Below are 25595 nucleotides of genomic sequence, written 5' to 3'. Positions count from 1 at the left end.
CGGCTCTCCCGCCCCTCCCCCGGCGGCCAGAGCGCCGGGGGCAGGGCCGCGAGCCCCGGCGGCGGCTCCGGTCTCCCCCCCGGCGGCCAGAGCGCCGGGCCGCGCCGCCCCCCTCCAGGTGCCGCCCCAAGCACCAGCTTGGATGCTTGGTGCCTGGAGCCGGCCCTGCTACTGGGTGTGTAAGGGAACTGTGAGTGGGGAAAATTTCACAGGGACTGAAGCAAGACTGCAATTAGTAGGGGGAAACATCTTTGCACCCATGCTGTTGTTAGGTCTCCTGTGGTTTGTTATGGGAGTCTGCACAACATCTCTCAGTCATTCCGGTCTTGAAGATCGTTCCACTGACTCCTCCTGTCTCATGTTTGCTGCTAGCATGAGAATCCACTTACTGCAGGTAGATCCCCTTGTGATAACATCAACAGGAGAGTTATTATTTCTGCAACAAGGAAGATAATAAAAAGGTGAGCAGGGAGCAAAGTATGAAATAAAAAAACAAAGGGTCTGAATCATTGTTGCATCCAATCTCTGCCAGGTGAGGGACTCAAGGTTGGGGGCAAATATGGGGTTTATACCACCTTCATGCCTCTGTTATTGTGGGAGCTGTTGAGGCCTGGTTTGGCCCTTGACACAGGTTAAAGTGGCCTCAGGGCTGCCTTAACTTGCATCTGGCTGCTTATGAAACCAAGGGCTGTGAAGCAGGCTAGTTGAGAACTATTTACAGCTGCACTACACCATATGGGGCATTCCCCATCTGCAGCGGGAATTCCCTGGTGGCTGGATCTTCTGGCTTTGTGGCCCATTTTTTTTGCAGGGGAGCTAGAGTAAAGGAGCCATAGGGTAGGAGTGAATCAGGGTCAAAACTATGTTTTAGAAACAGACCGAGATTGGCCTACAATTAATTTTATCCTTTGATTATTTAAAATGTGAGGATCCGCAAAAAAAGAAAGCACAACCAGAAAATTTACAGGTCAGGATCCACAATCAAAACAGAATGGTGTGGTGAAGGCTGCAGTCTCAGGTAGGATTTTTATCCTTACATAGGAATTCATATGATTGTGGCTTTAAAAGGGAAAACCTAACTGAAGCACAAAGTGAGCTCTCTCTTGAATAGCAATAATTAGAGCATTAACTTGTAACTTGGAGATGTGAAAACATCTATGCTTATCAAGGGCAGTGGCAGAATCCCACATTTTTGGCAAAAATCATTGAGCATCTGTCTCATTATATTGTAATGTAACGTCACAAGGCTGGGTGCTGGCTTCCTTATTGTTTGGTATATAAATGTTGCCTTAGGATGGATGTCAGAAAAGCTCATTTGGGGTTCCTCAGTGTTTTGTAAATGACACTCAGCTTATCTGCTTTTGAATCTGACCTTAATCAGGCAATATTTCAAACAGTCCCATACTGGATGTCTTCCAGCCTGTTAAAGTTTAAGCCAATTAAAAACTAGGTAAATGTTTTATCATCTGTGAAAAGATTTGGGACTTTGGATAGCCCTTTATTGATAAAAATATTTAAATTATTAGAACAGGATTTTTTTTATAATTTTGATATGTAGAAAGGATTAAATCCTGCCTGCCTTGGTTGATTTGATTTGGAAACTGTTTTGCATGCTTTTGTTACATCCACATTGAATTTCTGTAATTCTTTATTTGCAGCTCTACCAGCAGCATTGTTACACAAATAGTAATGGGTCCAGAATGAAATAGCAAAACTGATCACTGACACCTTTAGGAACAGTTCACGCATTTCTCAAATCTCAGCACTGGCTTCCAACTTTCAACCAGAGTTAAAATTTGTATTTGACCTGATGGATCTTAATTGTTTGTCTAAAGTCTCACATCTTGGGTCCTGTACTTTTTTGTAAATCCTTTTTGCTGTCTTTTCCTTTTAAATAAAAATTTGATTGTGGCTATAATTTTATGGCTTATCCAAACATGGCATAAGCTTTATCCATGGGCTTTTATTTAACTGATTTGTTTTTAAGATTTGCAATACTGAATGTTGAGCAACACTTGAAGATATTTATAATGAAAAGCACCATACAAAGTGTTTGACTGACTCACTAACTGATGATTAATTACCCATTGCTATCTATGTTGTTTCAATAAAAAGTTTAGTTGCTTTAGAGCTGCAGAGCAAAGAGACGGTCCTAAGCCATACATTAAGAAATATTCATGTGGCAATATCTGGCATGCTCAGTCACAAATTCAATGAAATATTCCTATCATCAGTGGTTTTAGTGATTCAGAGGTACAAATATTACCGGCAGCTGGTAGGACACTACCTTTACATAGAAAACCTGTATGCAAATAGACACAAACTCTGCGAGCTGTGAAATACAGCATTTCATGGACATTTAGGAACTTTTAATGAGACAATGTTTGCCAACATTTTCAAATATAAGTGACCTAATTTTCAGAAGTGCTGAGCATCCACCAGTCCCACTGAAATCAGTGAGAGCGACAGGTTTTCAGCACCTTTGAAAATCAGGCCACATTTTATTTTCAGTGCCTGAATATGGATTTAGGAGCCTAATTTTAGGACTCAGGTTTATAAATTTTATCCATTATTTATTGGTTTATATAAAATTAGATTAGAAAACTCTAAGAAATGTGGCATTATGGACAACTGAACTGAGCACATGCTCCGATACTATAACCAAGAAAAAGGTGGGGGGCACTTTCTAAGGTTGACTGGCAACAAGCAATAGCAGCTTATCCACTGCTGTTTGAGTGGATTTTGAGACAGAGGAACTCCAGCAAGTCCAAGCTTGCCCTTGAATAGATTGGCTGTGAGGTGAGACCATATACACTGTCTTTTTTTTTTTGGCTCGTGATGGATCATTTATCTTGAACTGAGCCCCTGGATGAGTTTTGTTATGAAATACGGTGAATGTATGATAAAGTAATTAGGTTCCCCCTGTTTTTGGGAAGGGATTTTTTTGAGGGAAAGCAGCATACTTTTATCAATATAAGGTCAATCCCCTTTGCTAGCCAATAATTCACATAGTTCTCTGCACTGACCACGCTCATATAATAAGATTTACAAAAAACTGTCGCTAAAGAATGCGCATTCCCCTCCCCATTTTTACTCCTCATCCCTTCCTGCTCCAGGTCTCTCCTGACCCCTTTCCCAGGTGTAGGCAACATCATTAAGCTAGGAAATCAGTTTTGCCAAGTCACACAACTTAATTGTGAGTCTCATGATATTTGTTAAAGTCCCAGTGCCTAGAGCTATGTGTTTATATGAGAATCTCCTGTTTCATTAAAAAAGAGTATGTTTCTGGCCCTCATGATTGCAGAGAAAAGGTTGAAAAGGTGAACCCAACAGCTCAAAAACCAGAAGAGCAATAAAAAACCTCAAATTTATATATTTTTTTAAAATCTCATGATTTTTGAGATTCTAATTCATGAGTTTTATAATGGTTGGGCTTAGCAATAGTATGAAATAAAGGTCCTAAGCAGCAGTCAAAAATGTTAATGCTCAACAACATAAAACACCCCTATCTACCCTATACCCCCTTCTTTGTATACAATGATCCTGTCAATACAACTCTCCTCCCCCTAGAAGGCTGGACTAATCTGTGTTTGCAAGCTCACTTAACATCACTGTTGATCAGCCAGTAAGTGTCACTATAGACTGAAATGAGGCTCATTCTTCTCATTTGGGAGCTGAGTGTGAAAAATGTTTGCAGCAGCCTCTGGCCCCTGCAAGCTGATGGAGGGAGTGATTGAGTATGCTGGGTTTCCAAAACAGTCGTACCTAGTGCTATGTACAGAATACTGAGCTGACCAGAATATATAGGACTTTTTGTTGCTGTGAAAAATGTAGAACAAAATAATCATACCCAGTATAGCAAATGATGACAGTAGCTAGCATTCATTCTGATAATAATGAAGGAAAACTGAAAAATCATATCCAGCACAAATTGAACTTTAAATCAAAACAAACAGCAACACAAGAAACAGTCTTTCTTCACCACGTAAGGACTGTATTGAGAGGCAACCTAGAGACAGGAAGGATGGTCTTGTGGTTAAAGTAAAGTCCTAGGAATTGGAACAGCTGGGTTCTAGCTCTGACTCTGCCAGAGACCTTCTGGGAGAGCTTGGGGAAGACACTTAATTTCTTTGTGTTTCAATTTCCCCATTTCTAAAAAGGGGAAAAACTATACCTACCGCAAAGGTTTAGCGAGGCTTCATTCACTATGTTTGTACAGCACATACGGGTCTGTGGGTGTACAGTGCTATAAAAATACTATGTATTTTTAGGTATATGTATATACCTGACTAGTATATAAGGGCAGTCAGCAGCGAACCAGCTGAGCGGCGAACAGCAGAGGCTAACAGAGGGAGTTTGCCTGGGAGTTCGCCTGGGGAGAGCTCACTGAGGCTTTCATCTGCAGGTTTCTCTGAGTAGTTCTTGCAACAGCTGAGGAAGCTCTTAAGAGGAAGGTGATATGGAAGGTGAGCGATCAGCTGTTGTAACCTGCACAGGTTGTGCCATGTTTGTCTTTCTTCCACAGGACAGAAGCGACTTTGTCTGTACAAAGTGCAAGCTGGTCTCCATATTGGAAGAAAAGGTTCGAGGTCTGGAGAAACGAGTATCGACTCTGCGTTGCATAAGGGAAAATGAAGATTTCCTGGACAGACGTCAGGAGATGCTTCTACGGCCACAATGTTCTGAAGATTCAGAGCAGGCGCAGCAGGGACAGACGGATGATGAAGAAGTTTGGCAGCATGTGACCTCCAGAAGGAGAAAGAGGAGCGTCCATGTACCAGCAATGGAGATACAGGTGAGCAATTGTTTCCATGTTCTCTCTACAGGTACTAATGCGGAGAGTGGAGTAGATGACCCATCTGAGGGAAGGGAGCAGAAGGAGACTCCACCGATTGGAAGGCAAAAGATGCACTGTCCTAGGGATGGGGGTTCCACGACCACCACTCCCAAGAGGAGGAGGAGGAGGGTGGTGGTGGTCGGGGACTCCCTCCTCAGGGGGACCGAGTCATCTATCTGCCGCCCCGACCGGGAAAACCGAGAGGTCTGCTGCTTGCCAGAAGCTAGGATACACGATGTGACGGAGAGACTGCTGAAACTCATCAAGCCCTCGGATCGCTACCCCTTCCTGCTTCTCCACGTGGGCACCAATGATACTGCCAAGAATGACCTTGAGCGGATCACTGCAGACTACATGGCTCTGGGAAGAAGGATAAAGGAGTTTGAGGCGCAAGTGGTGTTCTCGTTCATCCTCCCTGTGCAAGGAAAAGGCCTGGGTAGAGACCGTCGAATCGTGGAAGTCAACGAATGGCTATGCAGGTGGTGTCGGAGAGAAGGCTTTGGATTCTTCGACCATAGGATGGTGTTCCAAGAAGGAGGAGTGCTGGGCAGGGACGGGCTCCACCTAACGAAGAGAGGGAAGAGCATCTTCGCCAGCAGGCTGGCTAACCTAGTGAGGAGGGCTTTAAACTAGGTTCACCGGGGGAAGGAGACCAAAGCCCTGAGGTAAGTGGGGAAATGGGATCCTGGGAGGAAGCACAAGCAGGAGAGCGCAAGAGGGGAGGACTCCTGTCTCATACTGAGAAAGAGGGACGATCAATGAGTTATCTTAAGTGCCTATACACAAATGCAAGAAGCCTGGGAAACAAGCAGGGAGAACTGGAAGTCCTGGCACAGTCAGGGAACTATGATGCTATTGGAATAACAGAGACTTGGTGGGATAATTCACATGACTGGAGTACTATCATGGATGGATATAAACTGTTCAGGAAGGACAGGCAGGGCAGAAAAGGTGGGGGAGTTGCGTTGTATGTAAGAGAGGAGTATGACTGCTTAGAGCTCCGGTATGAAACTGCAGAAAAACCTGAGTGTCTCTGGATAAAGTTGAGAAGTGTGAGCAACAAGGGTGATGTCGTGGTCGGAGTCTGCTATAGACCACCAGACCAGGGGGATGAGGTGGACGAGGCTTTCTTCTGGCAACTAGCAGAAGTTGCTAGATCACAGGCCCTGGTTCTCATGGGAGACTTTAATCACCCTGATATCTGCTGGGAGAGCAATACAGCGGTGCACAGACAATCCAGGAAGTTTTTGGAAAGTGTAGGGGACAATTTCCTGGTGCAAGTGCTGGAGGAACCAACTAGGGGCAGAGCTTTTCTTGACCTGCTGCTCACAAACAGGGAAGAATTAGTAGGGGAAGCAAAAGTGGATGGGAATCTGGGAGGCAGTGACCATGAGATGGTCGAGTTCAGGATCCTGACACAAGGAAGAAAGGAGAGCAGCAGAATACGGACCCTGGACTTCAGAAAAGCAGACTTTGACTCCCTCAGGGAACAGATGGGCAGGATCCCCTGGGAGAATAACATGAAGGGCAAAGGGATCCAGGAGAGCTGGCTGTATTTTAAAGAATCCTTATTGCGGTTGCAGGAACAAACCATCCCGATGTGTAGAAAGAATAGTAAATATGGCAGGCGACCAGTTTGGCTAAACAGTGAAATCCTTGCTGATCTTAAACGCAAAAAAGAAGCTTACAAGAAGTGGAAGATTGGACAAATGACCAGGGAGGAGTATAAAAATATTGCTCAGGCATGCAGGAGTGAAATCAGGAAGGCCAAATCACACTTGGAGTTGCAGCTAGCAAGAGATGTTAAGAGTAACAAGAAGGGTTTCTTCAGCTAAGTTAGCAACAAGAAGAAAGTCAAGGAAAGTGTGGGCCCCTTACTGAATGAGGGAGGCAACCTAGTGACCGAGGATGTGGAAAAAGCTAATGTACTCAATGATTTTTTTGCCTCTGTCTTCACAAACAAGGTCAGCTCCCAGACTGCTGCACTGGGCAGCACAATATGGGGAGAAGGTGACCAGCCCTCTGTGGAGAAAGAAGTGGTTCGGGACTATTTAGAAAAACTGGACGTGCACAAGTCCATGGGGCCGGATGCGCTGCATCCGAGGGTGCTAAAGGAGTTGGCGGATGAGATTGCAGAGCCATTAGCCATTATTTTTGAAAACTCATGGCGATCGGGGGAGGTCCCGGATGACTGGAAAAAGGCTAATGTAGTGCCCATCTTTAAAAAAGGGAAGAAGGAGGATCCGGGGAACTACAGGCCAGTCAGCCTCACCTCAGTCCCTGGAAAAATCATGGAGCAGGTCCTCAAGGAATCAATTATGAAACACTTAGAGGAGAGGAAAGTGATCAGGAACAGTCAGCATGGATTCACCAAGGGGAAGTCGTGCCTGACTAACCTAATTGCCTTCTATGATGAGATAATTGGCTCTGTGGATGAGGGGAAAGCAGTGGATGTGTTATTCCTTGACTTTAGCAAAGCTTTTGATACGGTCTCCCACAGTATTTTTGCTGCCAAGTTAAAGAAGTATGGGCTGGATGAATGGACTGTAAGGTGGATAGAAATCTGGCTAGATCGTCGGGCTCAACGGGTAGTGATCAATGGCTCCATGTCTAGTTGTCAGCCAGTTTCAAGCGCAGTGCCCCAAGGGTTGGTCCTGGGGCCGGTTTTATTTAATATCTTTATTAATGATCTGGAGGATGGTGTGGACTGCACTCTCAGCAAGTTTGCCGATGACACTAAACTAGGAGGCGTGGTAGATACACTAGAGGGTAGGGATCGGATACAGAGGGACCTAGACAAATTAGAGGATTGGGCCAAAAGAAACCTGATGAGGTTCAACAAGGACAAGTGCAGAGTCCTGCACCTAGGACGGAAGAATCCTATGCACTGCTACAGACTAGGGACCGAGTGGCTAGGTAGTAGTTCTGCAGAAAAGGACCTAGGGGTCACAGTGGACGAGAAGCTGGATATGAGTCAACAGTGTGCTCTTGTTGCCAAGAAGGCTAACGGCATTTTGGGCTGTATAAGTAGGGGCATTGCCAGCAGATCGAGGGACGTGATCGTTCCCCTTTATTCGACATTGGTGAGGCCTCAGTGGAGGGCAACAAAAAGAGTCCAGTGGAGGGCAACAAAAATGATTAGGGGTCTGGAGCGCATGTCTTATGAGGAGAGTCTGAGGGAACTGGGATTGTTTAGTCGCCAGAAGAGAAGAATGAGGGGGGATTTGATAGCAGCCTTCAACTACCTGAAGGGGGGTTCCAAAGAGGATGGAGCTAGGCTGTTCTCAATGGTGGCAGATGACAGAACAAGGAGCAATGGTCTCAAGTTGCAGTGGGGGAGGTCTAGGTTGGATATTAGGAAACACTATTTCACTAGGAGGGTGGTGAAGCAATGGAATGCGTTACCTAGGGAGGTGGTGGAGTCTCCTTCCTTGGAGGTTTTTAAGGCCCGGCTTGACAAAGCCCTGGCTGGGATGATTTAGTTGGGAATTGGTCCTGCTTTGAGCAGGGGGTTGGACTAGATGACCTCCTGAGGTCCCTTCCAACCCTGATATTCTATGTTTCTATGATTCACAGCAGTATTCCAAAAGAAAATGTGCAACAGTACATTAATAAAAAGTACACCTAAGTTAATGCAGAACCAACATCAATTTTCATAAAAGAAAAATAAGTCAAAATAATTGTCTACGAGGGAATGAAACATTTTCCCATACATACCATAGTGTTCCTGTGCTGTGTCCTCAGCATGTTTACCTATAGCATTCAACCTTTTCTTCAAATGAAAAGGGAAAGGAAAACAACTGCAAAATGAAAGTCCTGTACCATATGTCCAATTTAAAATGTAATGCCATAGAATAAAAATCAAAAGCACTGTTGTGTTTATTTTATTAACAGGAGTATTTCTCTGTATGCAGTAGCTATAGGTATAATCTGCATAGGACAATAAATTTCCTTTAAGAAACAATGGTTTACATACTGTAGTGAACAATGGTAATAAGGTTAATCTCATAGTTCAGTGGAAAGTAAGTCAAACTAAATGCTAGCAGGTTTATTACCAACTAGTGGCATAGCTAATGTTTTTGAAAATGTTCTAAATGTTCTCTCCCAAATATATAGATTATACATTGTAGTATTGTTAATTATATCCATTTTCTCTTTTATACACTCCCCCCAGAAGGTTAGTGGAGATTGGAAAACTTACTTATTTCAGATTTAATGAGACATAGATGGTTTTAATATACATGACAAAGTGATGTGCTCTTACCATATTTTATATGTACTTGTTTTTTATACTCTAATGGCTACCATTTTGAAAAGAAATAATTTGATGTTTATATAGTATAATTATTAGCTAATCAACTATGTAATGAGGTTCTCTGGTTACATCTTAGGTAATAGTGCCACATTGTTTAATATCATTAGATCTCTTTGCATGATATTATGCATAATTTTTGAATAAAAGGTTAGTTCATTTTGAAAAGTTGTGTGTGCATTACAGATGCAAGGACTAGTGTATAGTGTCCATATATACTATGGCTGTGTGAACTTAGACTCCTAAGTCCATAGGTAGGGACCTAAATAAATGATTTGATTTCCAATAGAAATGAGCACTCAACCGTTCCTATTAACAACTTACATCTATTACTGTGAAGGTCTACAAGTCCATGAACAATATTCCATCTGCATCAAATCCAATTGTAAAACATAAATAATCAGCATGATTATTTGTTTTTGTCCACTGCCAGAAAATTGTCAAACAAATAACCAAACAGTATGTGTTTCCTAACCCAGGTCTACAGTTTCACTCAAAAAGATCTTGGAAACACTGATAATTCCAGAAAATACCAAATCTGCATTGTCTGGCTATACTGAAAGAAGGACAGGAGACATATGACATGGATTTAATCATGCCGCAACTTTATTATTAAATGTTTGGGACTACCCGGTAGATAAAAGTGTACAGTGCAGGTAACCCCCTGTTTATTCTGTAATTACCTGCTCCCCCTCTTTTTCCATCAAGGTCCCTCCAGCAAATCCATTGCCAGGTCCTTACTACCCACTCTCCCTCATATGAAGGTTAAGGTGGGTTATAATAATGGGGGTTGGCTCCCTGCCGTACCAATCATAGGAGTCCCCAACCCCCCTCCCCTGTTCGTTCCTTTAATGAACACCTCTTTTTAAGTCCTTTTCCAAGCCATGTATACCTTCTCTATGGAGTACCTGCACTGGACATCTGCCCTACACTTAAATAATGAGTTGTGACATATCGCCTGTTGCCCTTCATGCCATGCATGAACAAAGCCCTTGCTGAACCCACGGTGGGGAAGGTGTAAAAACCCCATCCTGTCCTACTAAAGCGAGACTCAGTAAGCAGTCTACCATCTGGAATCATACAATCATCCCAGCCAGGGCTTTGTCATGCCAGGCCTTAAAAACCTCTAAGGAAGGAGATTCCACCACCTCCCTAGGTAACCCATTCCAGTGCTTCACCACCCTCCTAGTGAAAAAGTTTTTCCTAATATCAAACCTAAACCTCCCCTACTGCAACTTGAGACCATTACTCCTTGTTCTGTCATCTGCTACCACTGAGAACAGTCTAGATCCATCCTCTTTGGAACTCCCTTTCAGGTAGTTGAAGGCTGCTATCAAATCCCCCCTCATTCTTCTCTTCTGCAGACTAAATAATCCCAGTTCCCTCAGTCTCTCCTCATAAGTCATGTACTCCAGCCCCCTAATCATTTTTGTTGCACTCCGCTGGACTCTTTCCAATTTTTCCATATCCTTCTTGTAGTGTGGGGCCCAAAATTGGACGCAGTACTCCAGATGAGGCCTCACCAATGCCGAATAGAGGGGAATGATCATGTCCCTCGATCTGCTGGCAATGCTCCTACTTATACAGCCCCAAATGCTTCTTGGCAACAAGGGCACACTGTTGACTCATATCCAGCTTCTGATCCACTGTAACTCCTAGGTCCTTTTCTGCAGAACTGCTGCCTAGCCACTTGGTCCCTAGTCTGTAGTAGTGCATGGGATTATTGTGCATGGGAAGAGTGCTGCTGATTGAGACTTCATGGATATTGTAGAACAAGAGACGACCCTCATCACCCTTACCTCAGCAATGGTTTAAGATTTCTAAAACCCTAAAAATTAATGGTCTATCCCTCCTCTTTCTTATTTCATCTGTCAAAGATCATCCATAGAGAAAGGTGACCTGCGAGATGACACTGAGGAGGTGATGTTTTGGAGCTACCATACTGACAACTATGAACACAAGACAATCTTGTTGTCCAACCAAGTCAGAGCTTCATTAACACAAACATACTCCTGCACAAACTGGTAATGGAACAATAAAATATGTCCTTCATACTAACAGTAGCAAAGATGAGTCCTGGCCTCCAGCTGAAGGAGGTAATGGTCTGAATATGACAAAGGTGTAAACTGCATCCCCCATCACCAGTCCCAGGCACAAGACTAGATTGTGGCCAATCTCATAGTGGGTGTGTCTATCTCTACCTATCTATAGTCAATAAGCCTGATTCTTCTCTCATTATACCAGGTATTCGCCCGTGGGATTACTGACTTCAGTACAGCTACTCCTGCCTTAAGTGAGAGGAGATTCAGGTCTCATGTCTATTAAACTGGGGTGTTATACAACACATTAACTAAAGTGTTCAATATAGAGACTGCAGTACACAATGTAATCATTTATAATGAAACCAAGTTTATAGTGAAGTAAAATAAAAGACACAAATTGCTTTGCAAATTCTGATTACAGAGAACATCCCTTTGAAGTTTTACTGTAGAAAAATAACTTCTCTGTAAGTGTGCAACAGTACATTACATGAACACATTGTATATAAATGCAGGTATAAACGTGACTGTACGATTACATATGTACATATATTGTATTATCATTACCTGATACATATTTTATCTAACTATTAAGAGAAATCTCGCTATCAAAACTATGATTTTTTTTTATTACCTTAAAATATTGCAGTTGTTTCTCAGCAGTCATTGTTCCTTCATTTTCTTGTCTCAGACAGGAATTGAAGATGAAAAGCTCTGTATCTCTCAGCCACCCTTTCAGCTCTTTGATCCTGACCTCCAGCTGCCTTACCAGACTGCCACTTTCAGGTGAGAGCAGGTCACGTGGACCTGACCCACTGTGCCCTACCATTGTGTCTTGGATCTTCTCTCCTAGGGTTTTCTAATGCATTAGATTAAAAAAAAAAAACACAGAGATTAGTCTTATGTACCAAAACATATCACAGGTTAGTGAACAACAAGAACCATCTGTTAGATGACCAGTAATATTTTTTCTAGTTATTACCAATATCAATCAATTTATTCTTTGTACCCTTTATTCTCATTTAGGGCCCAATTTTCTTCTCATTGAAGTTCAATGGCAAAACTTTCTTTGACTTCAGTGGGAGGAAGAGCAGGAGCTGGTCCTTAGTGACAAATGGATTTTTTCATAACAACAATTATGGACAAAGAAGACAAAATTGTACTCATTGGATTAACTTTGTAAAGTGATCACCTAGGAACACTTGCCAATTGCTTAAGATAACTAAATAACTTTACCACATAGTAAGGATAGGAAATATTATAAATAATGAGTTAACCTTACCTAAAATCACAAGTTTTAAGCATGGCCATTGTATATATTTTTAAACTATGGATTCCTAGGATAAAGTTTTCAAACTTGGATGTCTAAACTTAGAATTGGGCCTAAATCTGGCCAAAATGGATGGCCTGAATTTCAAAGGCAAACAACACCTACAGCTTCCAGCGAGATAGGAATTTCAGGTGCTTAGAACCTCTGAAATTAGATAATTAAATATGGATTTAAGTACTTAAACTTTTAAGCAGCAAAAAGTTTAAAATTTTTGGCCCAAAATAAACATTCACCTATGGCCACCAATTAAATTAATTTACTGTAGCTTTTCCAGACAGCTTTTATAGTAAAAGAAACACTAGCTACATTTTCAGGAGTGAGCATTCTGCGCATAATCAATGTGCTGAAGAGGCCAAGGATGGATTGTGCAGGGAGACTTAACTTCCCTTTCAGTATCTTAAAAGGCAATCCCTCAACATCACAGTGGAAGCATGTGGTTGCCTGCTTCTATTATGCCAAGCTGTGTTTCATCTAACCTGTAAAAGGCTGTCAGTCCAACACTTATTATAAGCACTAAATCTGTGCTATTGATTGTAGAATGTTGAATAAATACTGACAACCATATCCTATAACCTTTTGAATTTATAATTAGCAGGGCTTAATTGTTGTAACATGAAGATACAGTTTTAAGTGACCCTGTATGTCTGTCTGTGGAAAATGTACCATCCCCGTTCAGTGGGACATGATTTATTGTGATGAATTAAGCCTCCAAAAATAAGCTTTACAACACAAATAAAATAAGATTAACAGACATGAATCTACTGTGTAGCATTGTGTAAATAGTATCTTTAGGAGACCATAACTTGAAAACATGCATTCTTGGCAACACCTTTCTATTTTCATGGTGGAAATATTGATAATTTGAAGACTCTCAGAGGAATCCAGAGTTAGCTATTGTTTTTATGGTTTAACAAAAGTAGCAGCAGGAGGTGAAATCAATGCCCTTGGAGGGTAGGGTCACAAAAAAGAATTTATTGCCACTTTTTTGTTCTGGAACAGTTTGCAATCATAAATTCTTCATAAACAGAATACTTCAGAGAATGGTCCGTCTTCATAAATATACGACAGAGGACATCAATTTCATTTAATTCACAATTTGTGTCAGCACAGCAGATGCCAATGCCTGCCTTGATAGGGTTGTTTAATATGCAATTGAGACAGAGTAATATTCAGCACAGGGGACAAAATTTCACAGATTAAACTGTACGCACCACTGACATTTCATTCTAATGTATTTCGATTCCACACTGTTCACCTTAGATGAAAGTAATATTAAAAACCATATCCCTCTATTTTACCATTGTTAGAAGTTAAAATCTTTGTCTTTAATTTTTTTCATGCCAATTAAAATGTAATCATGCCAATTAAAACAGTACGCCTAGTGTTGCTAGTTTCTGCAGAGGTTTTTATTAAATTAAACAAAACTCTATCCAATTCTGCTTATTATACATGAAATTGCATTTAGCAGGAAACTGCATTTTTTATTTTTCTTGTAAATGCAGAAATTGATACAAAAAGTAATCTAAAATTATATTTTGATTTTAACATGCTGAGAGATAAAGTTTTTTAAATGTATTTTAAAAAAGACCTGTTAGTTTTTTTTATTTACATTTTGAAAACTGATTTTAAGAAGGATTATACATCAGTTGCTTTCAAACTGTCTTTATATCCTACCAAGTGTAACCAGAGGTGTGGTACTGAGCTTGAATTAAACTGATTAAATGTGCTTCAAGTCACAAATGTCCAAGGTTTATAAATAGAATTATTTTTAAACAATTTAAATACAAATTGGTTGCCATAATTCTTCATTAGTTGAAAAAGCTAGACTGAGAACTTAGTAAATTCTGTTTTTTAAGAATTATAATACTGCTGTTCAATCATTTAAAAATGAATTTAGAAATGCTGCACATTACTTTTTAAACAAACTACTGATAGGACAAACTTAACTTTTTGTGACAATTGGCATATTCATAGACTCAAGTTGTTTGAAACAGCTGAACCACGCAGAAGAAAAAACATGTAAAATGGCTTTTGTATTACTACACAAGTTAAAATGACAAGCCAGTATCTAAGCTGACCCTGACAAGTTGTGTATATAGCTTTATTTGCAATATCTTAGAAATACTGTTTTTAAAAGTAAGATAATAGCATGCAAAATTATGCTGTATAACTGTATTGCTAATATTACACATCTATAATTAATCATTTAAAGTAATTTATAAATTTATCTTACCCTTGATTTGAAGTGAAGGCAATTAAGTAAAAGTGGATGAAAAAATATAGTTTAACTTCTCCTCTCTCTCTCAGCTGTCTTACAACAATAGAACAATAGTGTCTCCTGCATAGTGCCATCACTAGTCTCTGGGTAACAGAATCACTATATTGCTTTTTTTGCAAATTCTTGTATCTCACACTTTGGCTGAAACCCAGCCCATCATAGCGTGAAATGAATTACATGAAACTTTTTTGGGCTTTTGTCAAAAGTGAGCTGAATACAGCAGCGTGAAACTTATCCTGGCTGCATTCTTAGATTCAGGTATTCAGATTTGTACCAAATTTGCATATTTGTTTTTGAGCCATCAATATCACCTGAAATATGTAGTGACAACCCCACTTTTCATCTTAAGGGTATAGTAAATAGTTAAACAGTAGACATCTCTAACATGTACCTTCAGAATAAATTCTATTAACATTCACTCAAGCATGACAGTCAGTGTATATCAGATATACTGTATTATAGTTGACTTGGTGCATGCCCATAATACACGGCATATTTTACTTACATTCTTTATGTATTAAAGAACTAAAATTATTAAAGTCAGACAGGTGACAAGCATGGAATAAAAAAAATCAACAGAAGAAGAAAATACTAGTTTTTTTTTTATAATAGTATGAGTAGCTTGTTTGAAATGTATGTAGCGAATTGAAAGAGCAAGATATTTGTGCCTCAAATTAGAAATCAGACAGACAGCGTACTTCAACAGACAAAAATGTACATATAACCCACAAACAGTAATAAAAATGCAAATACCCCAAGCAGTTCCCATTTTTCATTAATTGAATCCACTTTTTCAAGGAGATCATTTGGTAGTAAAACACCACTTTTCTTCAAAGCTTCAACCTTACTAAGCAGTTCCATCTTTTTCGGGTGCCTGATTGACATTTCTACATTATATCTCTAAAATGAGAAGAAAAAGATAACATTAGCTACAGTAAATTGTTTTCTCTATTAAAATTCACCCTTAAAAATCAAAATGCTCAATTGTCATCCTGATCAGAGAGCTTCCTTTTTTATATATCAAAACACACAACCTTATTAATGTGTCTTGGAAAGGATTTTTCCATAGGATTTCAGATGCACACTGAGCAGGTGGTTTGTATGGGTGGGATTTAAGTTAGAAAAGTTGGCAACTGATTGCATACAACAAAATTAGACATATCTTCCAACAGTCCCTTGTCTAGAACCTGATCTACCTTTGTGTCCCTGAAATCAGGTGTTTTCCTAATTTTATTAAGGCATGTTATTCCTATCAGAAATACTGAAGCATGACACTGAAACTACAAAAATGAAAACAAGTAAATTCCACATTGTTGTAAGCTTCCAGCACAACTTTTTTTCTCTTGTTTGTCCTGTTGGGTTTTGCCTCATATTTGGGTCTCGGGAGGTTGAGAGCTATGAAATTAAGGCATATGATGACATCATATTTTAGCCACGCTAAAAATTATTAATATCTTATTTCAATAAAATTCTAATGATTAGATTTTTGTTGAAGCACTCTTACAGTAGAACTAAAATGGTGGCACAAATAAGAACAGCAACAATGCTCACACTGTTCAAATGCTTCTTCAGCCTACAACTGCTCGTTATTTCCAGTGTGATTATTTACCTTTTTAAAAAGAAGATGGAAATAAGGATAAAGAGAAGTTTAACAAACATTTTACAAAATTACTTTAAAGTGAATCTCTAAATATTTCAGTTGGCTACTTCTTATATTTTTCACAAAAGGACATACTGGCATCTGCATGACATATTGGTAAGTAAATCTCTTTAAAACACACGTTCTCTTAGAGCTACGTTAGTATTATATATGATGGTTACTACAATGATTAGGTATGTTTTAGTGGACTGCAGAGTAAATCAGAAAATGCAACACACACTCTTACGTAAAAGAACATTTGTTGAAATGGGACTTCTTATATTGCCAAAAACCGCACCTTTTATTCAGCGAAGGGAATACAGCACATTTTCCCAAACAAGTGTTTAGAAAACCTACATAAATTATGCATAGCTATTAGCAAACTGCATCCTCAACATTAAGCTTTCTTTGCTTTAAAGTCAGCCAAGACAGCTACTACAGTAGCTCTTACCCAAAATGTCTGGGCTAAGTATAACAAAATTAAACTAGAATAAAGAATGTTTAAAACATGGGTGCTTTTGCCAGATCCAAGAACATGTACTGTAGCAAAACAAAACAAAAAACAATTGGAGGCAGCTTAAAGAAAATAAGAAATGTGTGAAATCACTGTTTCAGCTAATAGGTCCTCAGCATTTCCATGCATATGTTTGCATATTGTTAGTTTCATATTTTAATCTTCCATTTACACAACGCATGCACATCATTTGTATTATGTAAACTTCACAAAATATTAGTCATTTGTGGATCACAGAGCAAAATCTTTTAAATGAGGTGATTTAAAGCATTTCACATTATTAATGAACACTGATCAGGTGTCTGCGTATCAAAAATTGCATGAATATTCATAGTAAATATCAAGGAATTGTTTAAAATTTATAAAGAACTTGTCTTCTGATAGATGGAAAACAGACTGTGCTTTCTAAAAATGCGTGATAACAGGAGGCAATCGGGCTTTGCATTGAGGAATTGCATCAACCCGCAGATAATCCAGTTTCATTGGACTAAAATGTTCAACAAGTATGCTTCTTGGCCCTATATTATTGCCTTTTCAGCTAGAATGGTGACTAGAGGAGATTACAATCTGCTTTATGTAATCTGATTTCTATTTAACGATGATATAGCTGAAAAGGATTTGCATAATTATTTCCATAAGTACACGTAATATCAAGGGGAATCCATAGTCGATTACAGCTAGGCACTGAAATCCAGTTTAGCTAGGAACTGAAATCCAATACACATTACTCCTTTTCTTTTTCCAAGCGAATTAATAGACTGAGGGAGTCCTCTAGCTGTGTGACACTGGTGCAGGCTCTGGTTAGTTAACACTTTTCACCTGTGATTGACTGATTTGGTTGTTGTTACCTGAACTAGATTTTGGTTATGCTCTTGGGTAGTATAAAATCAGTGACAAAACAATACAGGTTGCATATGTTTCATAACAATAATGTTCATGCTAACATAAAAACTAAAACATTTCACTTAATTTTGGACTAGATAAAATAATTCTGCAATGTAGCATAGCATGAATAGTTTCTGTGACAGATGTTATAAAAGGTTATTACATTAAAAAATAAATAAGCTAGACTTTATGTATGCTTTCTGTCTTTGTCACCATGTAACCTACTATATATAAAGCATGACGAAAGCTGATGATTGATAGAGAATGCATTATACAGTAACAGTAAAAGATGAAAGAATTCAGTTAATTGTTAGATGTATTGGTATGTGAGTGAAAGTCAGTATTGTTTCACTTATGAAAATTAAAGTGAAGTGTTTATTTTAATTTAAGGAAAGAGCTTAATGTACAGCAGGTACAGTTTAGGGGCTGATAGCACTAGATGCTATTGCTAATGCTTTTTTTTTTATCCATTAAACACCTACACTCTAAGCAGTTGCATGGCAAAATTAGCTACCAGCTCTATCAGTGCTGCACAACCCTAGTCTAGGAGGACTACTTTATCCTGTGGTGAGAAGATAATTTAATCTTCATATTCATTCTATCCGCGGCATTAAGTGAGCAAAGGCTGCTCCATTGTGACAGTCTGTGAATGCTATGATATAGATTACTGTTCAATAGCCAAAAATGAGATTAAGAAAGTTAAAGTCACAGGATTTCTCACAGTGGCTGCAATAAATAAATGACTAATATTTAATTTTCCACAGCACTTGCCCCACCAAACTTTAAAAAAACACACATTGAAACACTGTCAAGTACTTACAGCATGATTAGCTGTGTGTATGTGTGCATGCATGGCTGGTTTTGTGTTAATGAATCCACCCAGTAGAAATAAGAAGCATTGGTATCTATGTTAAAGAATTTTGATTCTTTGATTCTTTTTCTTGCCAAAAAAAGGAGTTTTAAAAAAATCACTAAAGAGTTTATCCATTAAGATGCTTGGCAAATTCATATTAGGTGACTACTTTTTTTAAACCAAAAGTACTTGAATTCCAAAACAAAGGAAGTAAAAACACGATTTCTGTCAGAAAGAAATATTCTATGAAATCTAGGAAGGCTTGATTGAGGACCCCTCCCCCTTTTTGACACTTATGCTAAGGGATACTTTATATATATCTGTATAGATATATATAAAAATAATTGTGTTTGTGTGTGGAAAATCACACCCGAAAATTCTGCCCAAATGGAGACTGGAACAATGCCTTGTAACAGTGTTAATTGTCACCATGGAAACCAGAAGAATAAGCCATTTTGAAACTGGTATAGAAGGCACACATTGAGCAACTCAAGCATTTTTCAGCCTCCCTCAGTGTTAAGGAACAAGATGCCTAGTCACCGAGAGGTCAGAGAAAGAAATCATCATGAAAGGTTTGTAGATGTGCACTGTCTGGTAAATAATAAAAAAAAATCTGTACACCGTTAACAACGCTGTAAGACTGCACACTGCATCTTTCAGAAAGAGAAACATCACAAAAAGATGATCAGGGCTGGGGTACAGATTCCACCCCTAAAGCAAAACTTTAGGGCAATATTATGCGAACCTTGCCCCTAAAGCTCCCTGGGAATTCTGTTGTTGTAATAAAACTTCAGAAGAGGAAAGAAAAAAGGCTGCATGATGGAATTCAAAATAATGCTCTAAAAGCACACAGAGAGATTAAGACATCCATTGTAAGACTTTTGTATGGTGCTTCTGTTGGTTATAGTGAAAAGAGACTAGACATACTGAACACACAGTGGAGCTATGGCTACGAAGTACAGAAGAATTAAGCCAGTGAAATTTCTCAGTTATTGGAATAAGGTTACACAATTTGTAGATCTTCTACAGTCCATCATTCACAGTCTCCAAAATGCAACTTTAACTTTCTTTTAATGACACGACCTAGTATATGATTGAGATTAAGATTAAGTGATCTGCAATTTTATTTGTACCTGAATAATATTTTACAAGTTTATAAAACTGCAGTGATGCAGTTACTGCAGATACACACACATACATATACATAAATGGTGCATATATGTACATACATTCATTGATTTCATGCATGCAAAAAAGTTGTATACAGTCTACATCAGTACATGTAAAAATGCTTTGTGGACACATTCACTAAAATATACATGAAATATACTTGCATATATGTATATTCATACAGATATGTGTCTGTCTATCATCTCTCTGCACACACTCACATTGTGCTTTCTGGATAATGTTTGCACTCTTCATGCTAGGCTTCATGGTGGCCCCTTAGGAAGCCCCATGCCTAATGCCATTCAGTGATGAACAAAGACTCTTTTTATTCTGAAGTCCAGGGTCCAAAGCTCAGCTGTATACAAGCAAAGTGAAGGAATCTGCTAGAGGCCAGCCTACCCTTCACAACAGCTCTTAATGCTTCCACCTTTTGTCATTATATCAATGTGGGACATTTTACAAACTGTCCAGAAGCTTGGTTATATTTCATATGCAACCATTACAACTAGAAGCTCTGGACAACATTCAAGACCTTGGTTGAGTGTCCTGTCCAGACAAACAGCAGTCGTTATTTCTTGCAAACTGCTTATGTTTTACTATTAGCAATTTATGGCAAATAATTGCACAGGGAAATTATAAAGACTCCTACAATTGTCCTTGTAAATTAATAATAGGTTTTCTTGATTGGGATAAATTTGCTGCTGAGCCTTTGGAAAAATTAAAAAGTGCAATGTCATTTAAAATTGCCAGAACTCTCACAGCAAATTACATCTGAGGTTAAGAATCAGTTTTTTCTCTTCTAGCTTATTCCATTTCCATGATCTGGAAATCATATTACATTGGCCATGTATTGTTAATTGGACATAGATTGCATTATCTTTAATATAAATCAAACTACAAATATTAAAATGAATTGCAAATTCTCTAATAGAAGATCATAAAACAATCTTTTTTTAAAGTCTCTCCCATTAATAATTTAATTCCAATTATATCACTCAGAAAACTCAAGAAGGAAACTGGTAACTTATTGCCATTCACTCTTCTTTTATATATATATATATACACACACACACACACACACACACATACACACATAGTATTATTTATAAATAGACACACACAAAACAAATCTTAATACTTCATACTGCACAATCCCCCTCCTCTGAAAACAGAAACAAAACCAAAACAAACACCATGCATTTTTTGTTTAAAAAAATAGGAAATCTGGATTTTACTTCTGTTTTTCACATTCATCTTTCCAGCAGCAAGCAAAATGAATCCATTGAAGAAAAGGCTTAGTAACTTTGTGAACTACATTTTGCCCACAATAAAAAAATATGCAATTGGTACCCATTGTTCTGCTTTTCTTAAGGAAGGTGATCCCAACCATTTAAATTTTACTATAAATGTAATATATTTTTGAAGACTTTGCATGCCCTTTAATGAGTTTATATTAAATATTTAATACTGTTTAGGGCATATCCACTACTACCAAAAACAGTTATATTCCCAGCAGTCCCACTGTTTCAGGCAGAGGGCTTGATTGATCCTCCTAGCCTGAATTGAGTAGAATGAAAAGAAGCAGTTGGAAAATAGCTGCAATCATTTAATGCAGATGACCTCTGACAGGCTCACAGCTCTTCTATCTGAACAGAAATTTGCATGGGGTCTCTGTGCAGAGGAACAATGTAACCTAAATGGTAGACAATCTTTATTCTAATGAAGTGGGTGTCAAGGTCAATGTAAAACTGCAATGATAAATGGTGCACCACTAGGCAAGAGAAGTTGCATAGGCACTGTAGTGTTTTCACATTAATTGAAGGCTGAAATGCACTGAGTGAAAGTACAAGATTCTTTTCACCATAATGTGTTAATGCACAAATGTTTAAATGTTTTCTTCAAGCCTCCAGCCTGTTGACACAAATCTTACTAAAAAAAAAAAAAAGTTGGCCAATAACCAGAAAAATAGAAGGTTTTATTAGGTTGTCCTATTTCTAGAATCCCTAACAACTTCAACCATCTACTCAGAGTGCCAAAAGAATAACAAGTCTCCAGACACCTAATGTAATTCCCATGATCCTTTTCCTATTTAGGAGATCTGTCTTTAATTAGTTCCAAACAAGCAACCCTTTAGACAACTCTTCATTAGATACCATTCCCAGTGAACTAGCTATAAGAAAAAAAGTCATGCTCCAATATTATTATTTCCTAGGTTTTAAGTTTTCTTTTTAGTATACAGTTAACATCGCCAGGTGTACTTTGTTCTGAATAAGAATTAGACCAGTAAAACTGGGTTTTGTAATGCAAAGAGTTGTGTGTCTAGAGTGGGGACTGAACTACAATCCGTTATTGTGGCTTTGTCAAAATTGCAATACAGCTATAATTATGGCACTTCATCAGTCGATCAAGTAATTTGTAGAAGGCAGTACATTTTGTCTTATAAAAATGAGGAGGACAGTAAGCTGCTTTTAAAATCCTGAGCTGCTTAAGCCTGTTAAGGGTATATTGTTTGCTAATACTCTCATTAGCAGCCAAGCATTTTAACTTCATCAATTAAACAGGAAATGGCGTTGCACCATTAGTTTCACAATATGCTAAACTACAGATAGGAGTATTTTGCTAACAATTTTAGAAAATATATTTCCAATTGTAAGTCACAAAATGAACTGCCAAACTGTTTTTGTGTACATACATATACAATATACACACACAGTGTGTGTGTGTGTGTGTGTTGAAAGTCACAGTTATGTTTCTGAAGGTAACCAGTTTTATGAGAACTTGTATATATGCGCAAGCGCTCACACAGGCATGCATGCACACACACTTAAAAATTCTTAGGTCCCATAGAAATTGAGTTTAGAGACTTACTCACTTCTTCACACTAGTGAGCACTTACTCATATAGGTAGTCCCCCACTGAAGTCAGTAAGGCTACTCCTGTGAGTAACTAACTACTCAGCAGCATGATTAATGGATTCACAATCTAGCCCATAGATTGTAAATATTTCTCAGTCTTCAGAATACTAAAATCTCCTGTACAAACAGATTTTAATAATACAATTACAGTTACTAGACAAGGAGCTATAGCCTGTCACTAATTAAAGTATCTGCAGTACTTTCAGTAACTGGAAGACTGGTAATGGAATTTACTGTACAATGGAATGTCTATTTTACAGCTTCGATGTGAAAGAGAATTTTCCATACAGAAATTAGTTTTCCTGATATTGCAATTCAGAGAATAAACTCCAATGGAAAAAAAAAACTATAGTGAAAGAAAAAATCTTACTGATGAAACTGTTTAAAAAACTGTACAGCTTCATCTGTGTGTGATTTGTCAGGTCTGAAGCTTTGACGTGCCCAAGGGGCAGACCCCAGCGGGGAGTAGGCTGCAGAGCTAAATAGCTGTGAAAGAAGTCTTAATGTAGGATGGAATTCAAACTAACCTTGACATGACCTCAGGAAAAATATGCAAAAAGTAAAATGAATGCACTCTGCAAGATACATCCTAATTTTGTGGCCAAGCTGGTTAGTTTCACAAACATAAGTAGGACTTTAAAAGAAAAATAAAATATAAGAAAAAAGGGGAAACTTAGGAATTCAGAGTAAAAAGTTAAGCAGGCATGGTGTATTATTGTGGAGGCATGTGAACCATTTGGAAACAATCCAAATAAAAACCAACACTGAACAATATTGTTGTCAGCCTGTCTATTCAGGAAAATTGTTTTTTTTAGGTTGAATATAAATGACACAAAGCCAAGATTACATCATTGCATTACAAAGTCTGTTGTGGCTTTTAGCTGAACAAGCCCCATGGATCTATTGGTTGATAGCAGTAATTCAGTAAGGTGGTTTTAATCCCCCCCCCCCAGCTTCATTACTATAAATATAGAGAATTTTTGTTTTAAACATGGATGGCTTTTTTAAAAAAAAAAAAACAACCCTGCATACTGATTTTGGTCTGGTCTGATACAAACAATAACATTTTAGCAGATACATTAAGTCTTGATTTAGCTTTATTATACATTTTGCCTATCTTGCTCAGTGTTCAGTTAAGCAGGAAGACATCCACCCTAGTACAGCAGCCAAGAACTGGCTAATTCACTAGATATATGGAAATTTTAATTGAGTGTCAACTTGTGTTGAAATCCAATCCCATTACCTTCCAGAATGCAATTTTGTAGCAATACCAGTTATTTACTACACTATTAATCAGATTTTAAACATAATTAAATTCCTAAGAACATATAGCCAAAATACCATAGTTTGAATTCCTACATCCAGGGTAATCATGGTATGAGATTCCACTAGATGCATATGTGTACGGCCCATCTACAAAGCCAAATAAACCGTGTCAGAGGATTGTGTTAGAACACAGTTCCATAATATAGTAATAACACTTTCCCACCCATCAGTACAGGAAAGATCAAACAGTGTTATAATACTATTGGTGCATTTCCAGTCATAACACAGTCACCGAAGCTAGTAAATTTGACTGTTTAGACAGGCCCTTTGGGTGTATCTACAGGGAGGAATTTGTGAAATTCTCCCTCTGTTGCTAGCACCTTTGCACCAGTGCTAACACCACTGTAGACTGGCTACCGGAATTTTTCCTACTGTGTTTTTCCACCGTAGCTCAGTCTTCCACCATTGTGTAGATGAGGTCTAGGGATCCATTTGAACATGGATTGTGTTTATTGTGTCATGGATCTGTCTTATGACTGGAAATGCATCAACTGTATTATAACACTGTTAACAGGTAGGACTAAAGATTGTTATAACCCTGTTATGGAACTGCGTGCAGCAGTTTCTAAACCAGTTCTCAATTTAAAATTATTTAGTGGCATGAAGAAGTTTTTCTGTAAGAGAAATAAGAAAACCAGTGAGCTCCTCAGGACTTTGGACTAACAGGTATATATCCTCACTGGAATAATTTCAGAGTCAGGGCATGCCAAACTCATTGCATGGTTAATGTTCAGCCCATCAGTAACAGGAAACCTACTTCGCTGTGAAGAAATGTTTAGGCCCGGGAGCACAAAGTTCAAGAAGCAACTGTTACATACTGGATGCTCAAAACCACTAGTCAAAGAAAGACTTAAAATAGCGTCTCTCTAACCAAATCTAGCAGAGCCCTATACTTACATACAAAAAGATGCCAATATAACATGAGTGGGTTTGACAGAAACCCACAAAGAAAATTATGAACTGAGGATCTCACTTCATCCTCCGTTCATCTGGTTTTGCCTAGGTTTTGCAGCAGACATGATACACAGATCAGACCTTCCCTAAAAGCACCAAAGGTTTAATTCCAAATTAATATACTTTTGTCATACTGTGTCACAACCATTTTCCTATTTTGATACAGATGTTCTTGTGTAGTTAATTCTCTTTGTATTTTTCATAGACAGAATTTCCTGAAGTCTTTACTCTATCTTTACTCAGTCATTACTCAGGAGGTCACTAGGTGTTTTGAATGAGTAAGGACTGATTAAAAACAGAGGGATGGATTACCCTCTCCTGTGGTAAAACACATAGGTGTGAGTTAAGGGAACTCTCTGTGTACTTTCCCTCCCACAGTTGCTCCCACACTGGTCCCTGGAGAGGGGAGGAAGGGATTTCCCTACTGCAGAATGAGCTGAGGCTCCAAATCTGTACTTTCCCCAGATATATGTATGGGTCTTGAAGTAGCCACAGGAGAGACCAGGGAAATCCATGAAAGTGTTCTGTGTTCATGGTGGCTTC

General features: G+C 38.6%; 1 protein-coding gene across 1 annotated transcript in view; it reads right to left on the bottom strand.

The window, feature by feature from the left end:
* Positions 1–25595, bottom strand: part of AKAP6 (A-kinase anchoring protein 6) — a 297070-nt gene that overhangs the window by 50682 nt on the left and 220793 nt on the right. The window contains 2 exon segments of the mRNA XM_029911420.1: positions 11823–12047; positions 15550–15696. Coding sequence (XP_029767280.1) covers positions 11823–12047; positions 15550–15696 — 372 coding nt within the window.

Source organism: Terrapene carolina, unplaced genomic scaffold (genome assembly GCF_002925995.2).
Source record: "Terrapene carolina triunguis isolate 2854851 unplaced genomic scaffold, T_m_triunguis-2.0 Scaffold96, whole genome shotgun sequence".
NCBI classification, from domain to species: Eukaryota; Metazoa; Chordata; order Testudines; family Emydidae; genus Terrapene; species Terrapene triunguis.
Note: the sequence above shows the minus strand (reverse complement) of the source record. Positions and strands in the feature narration are given on the sequence as shown.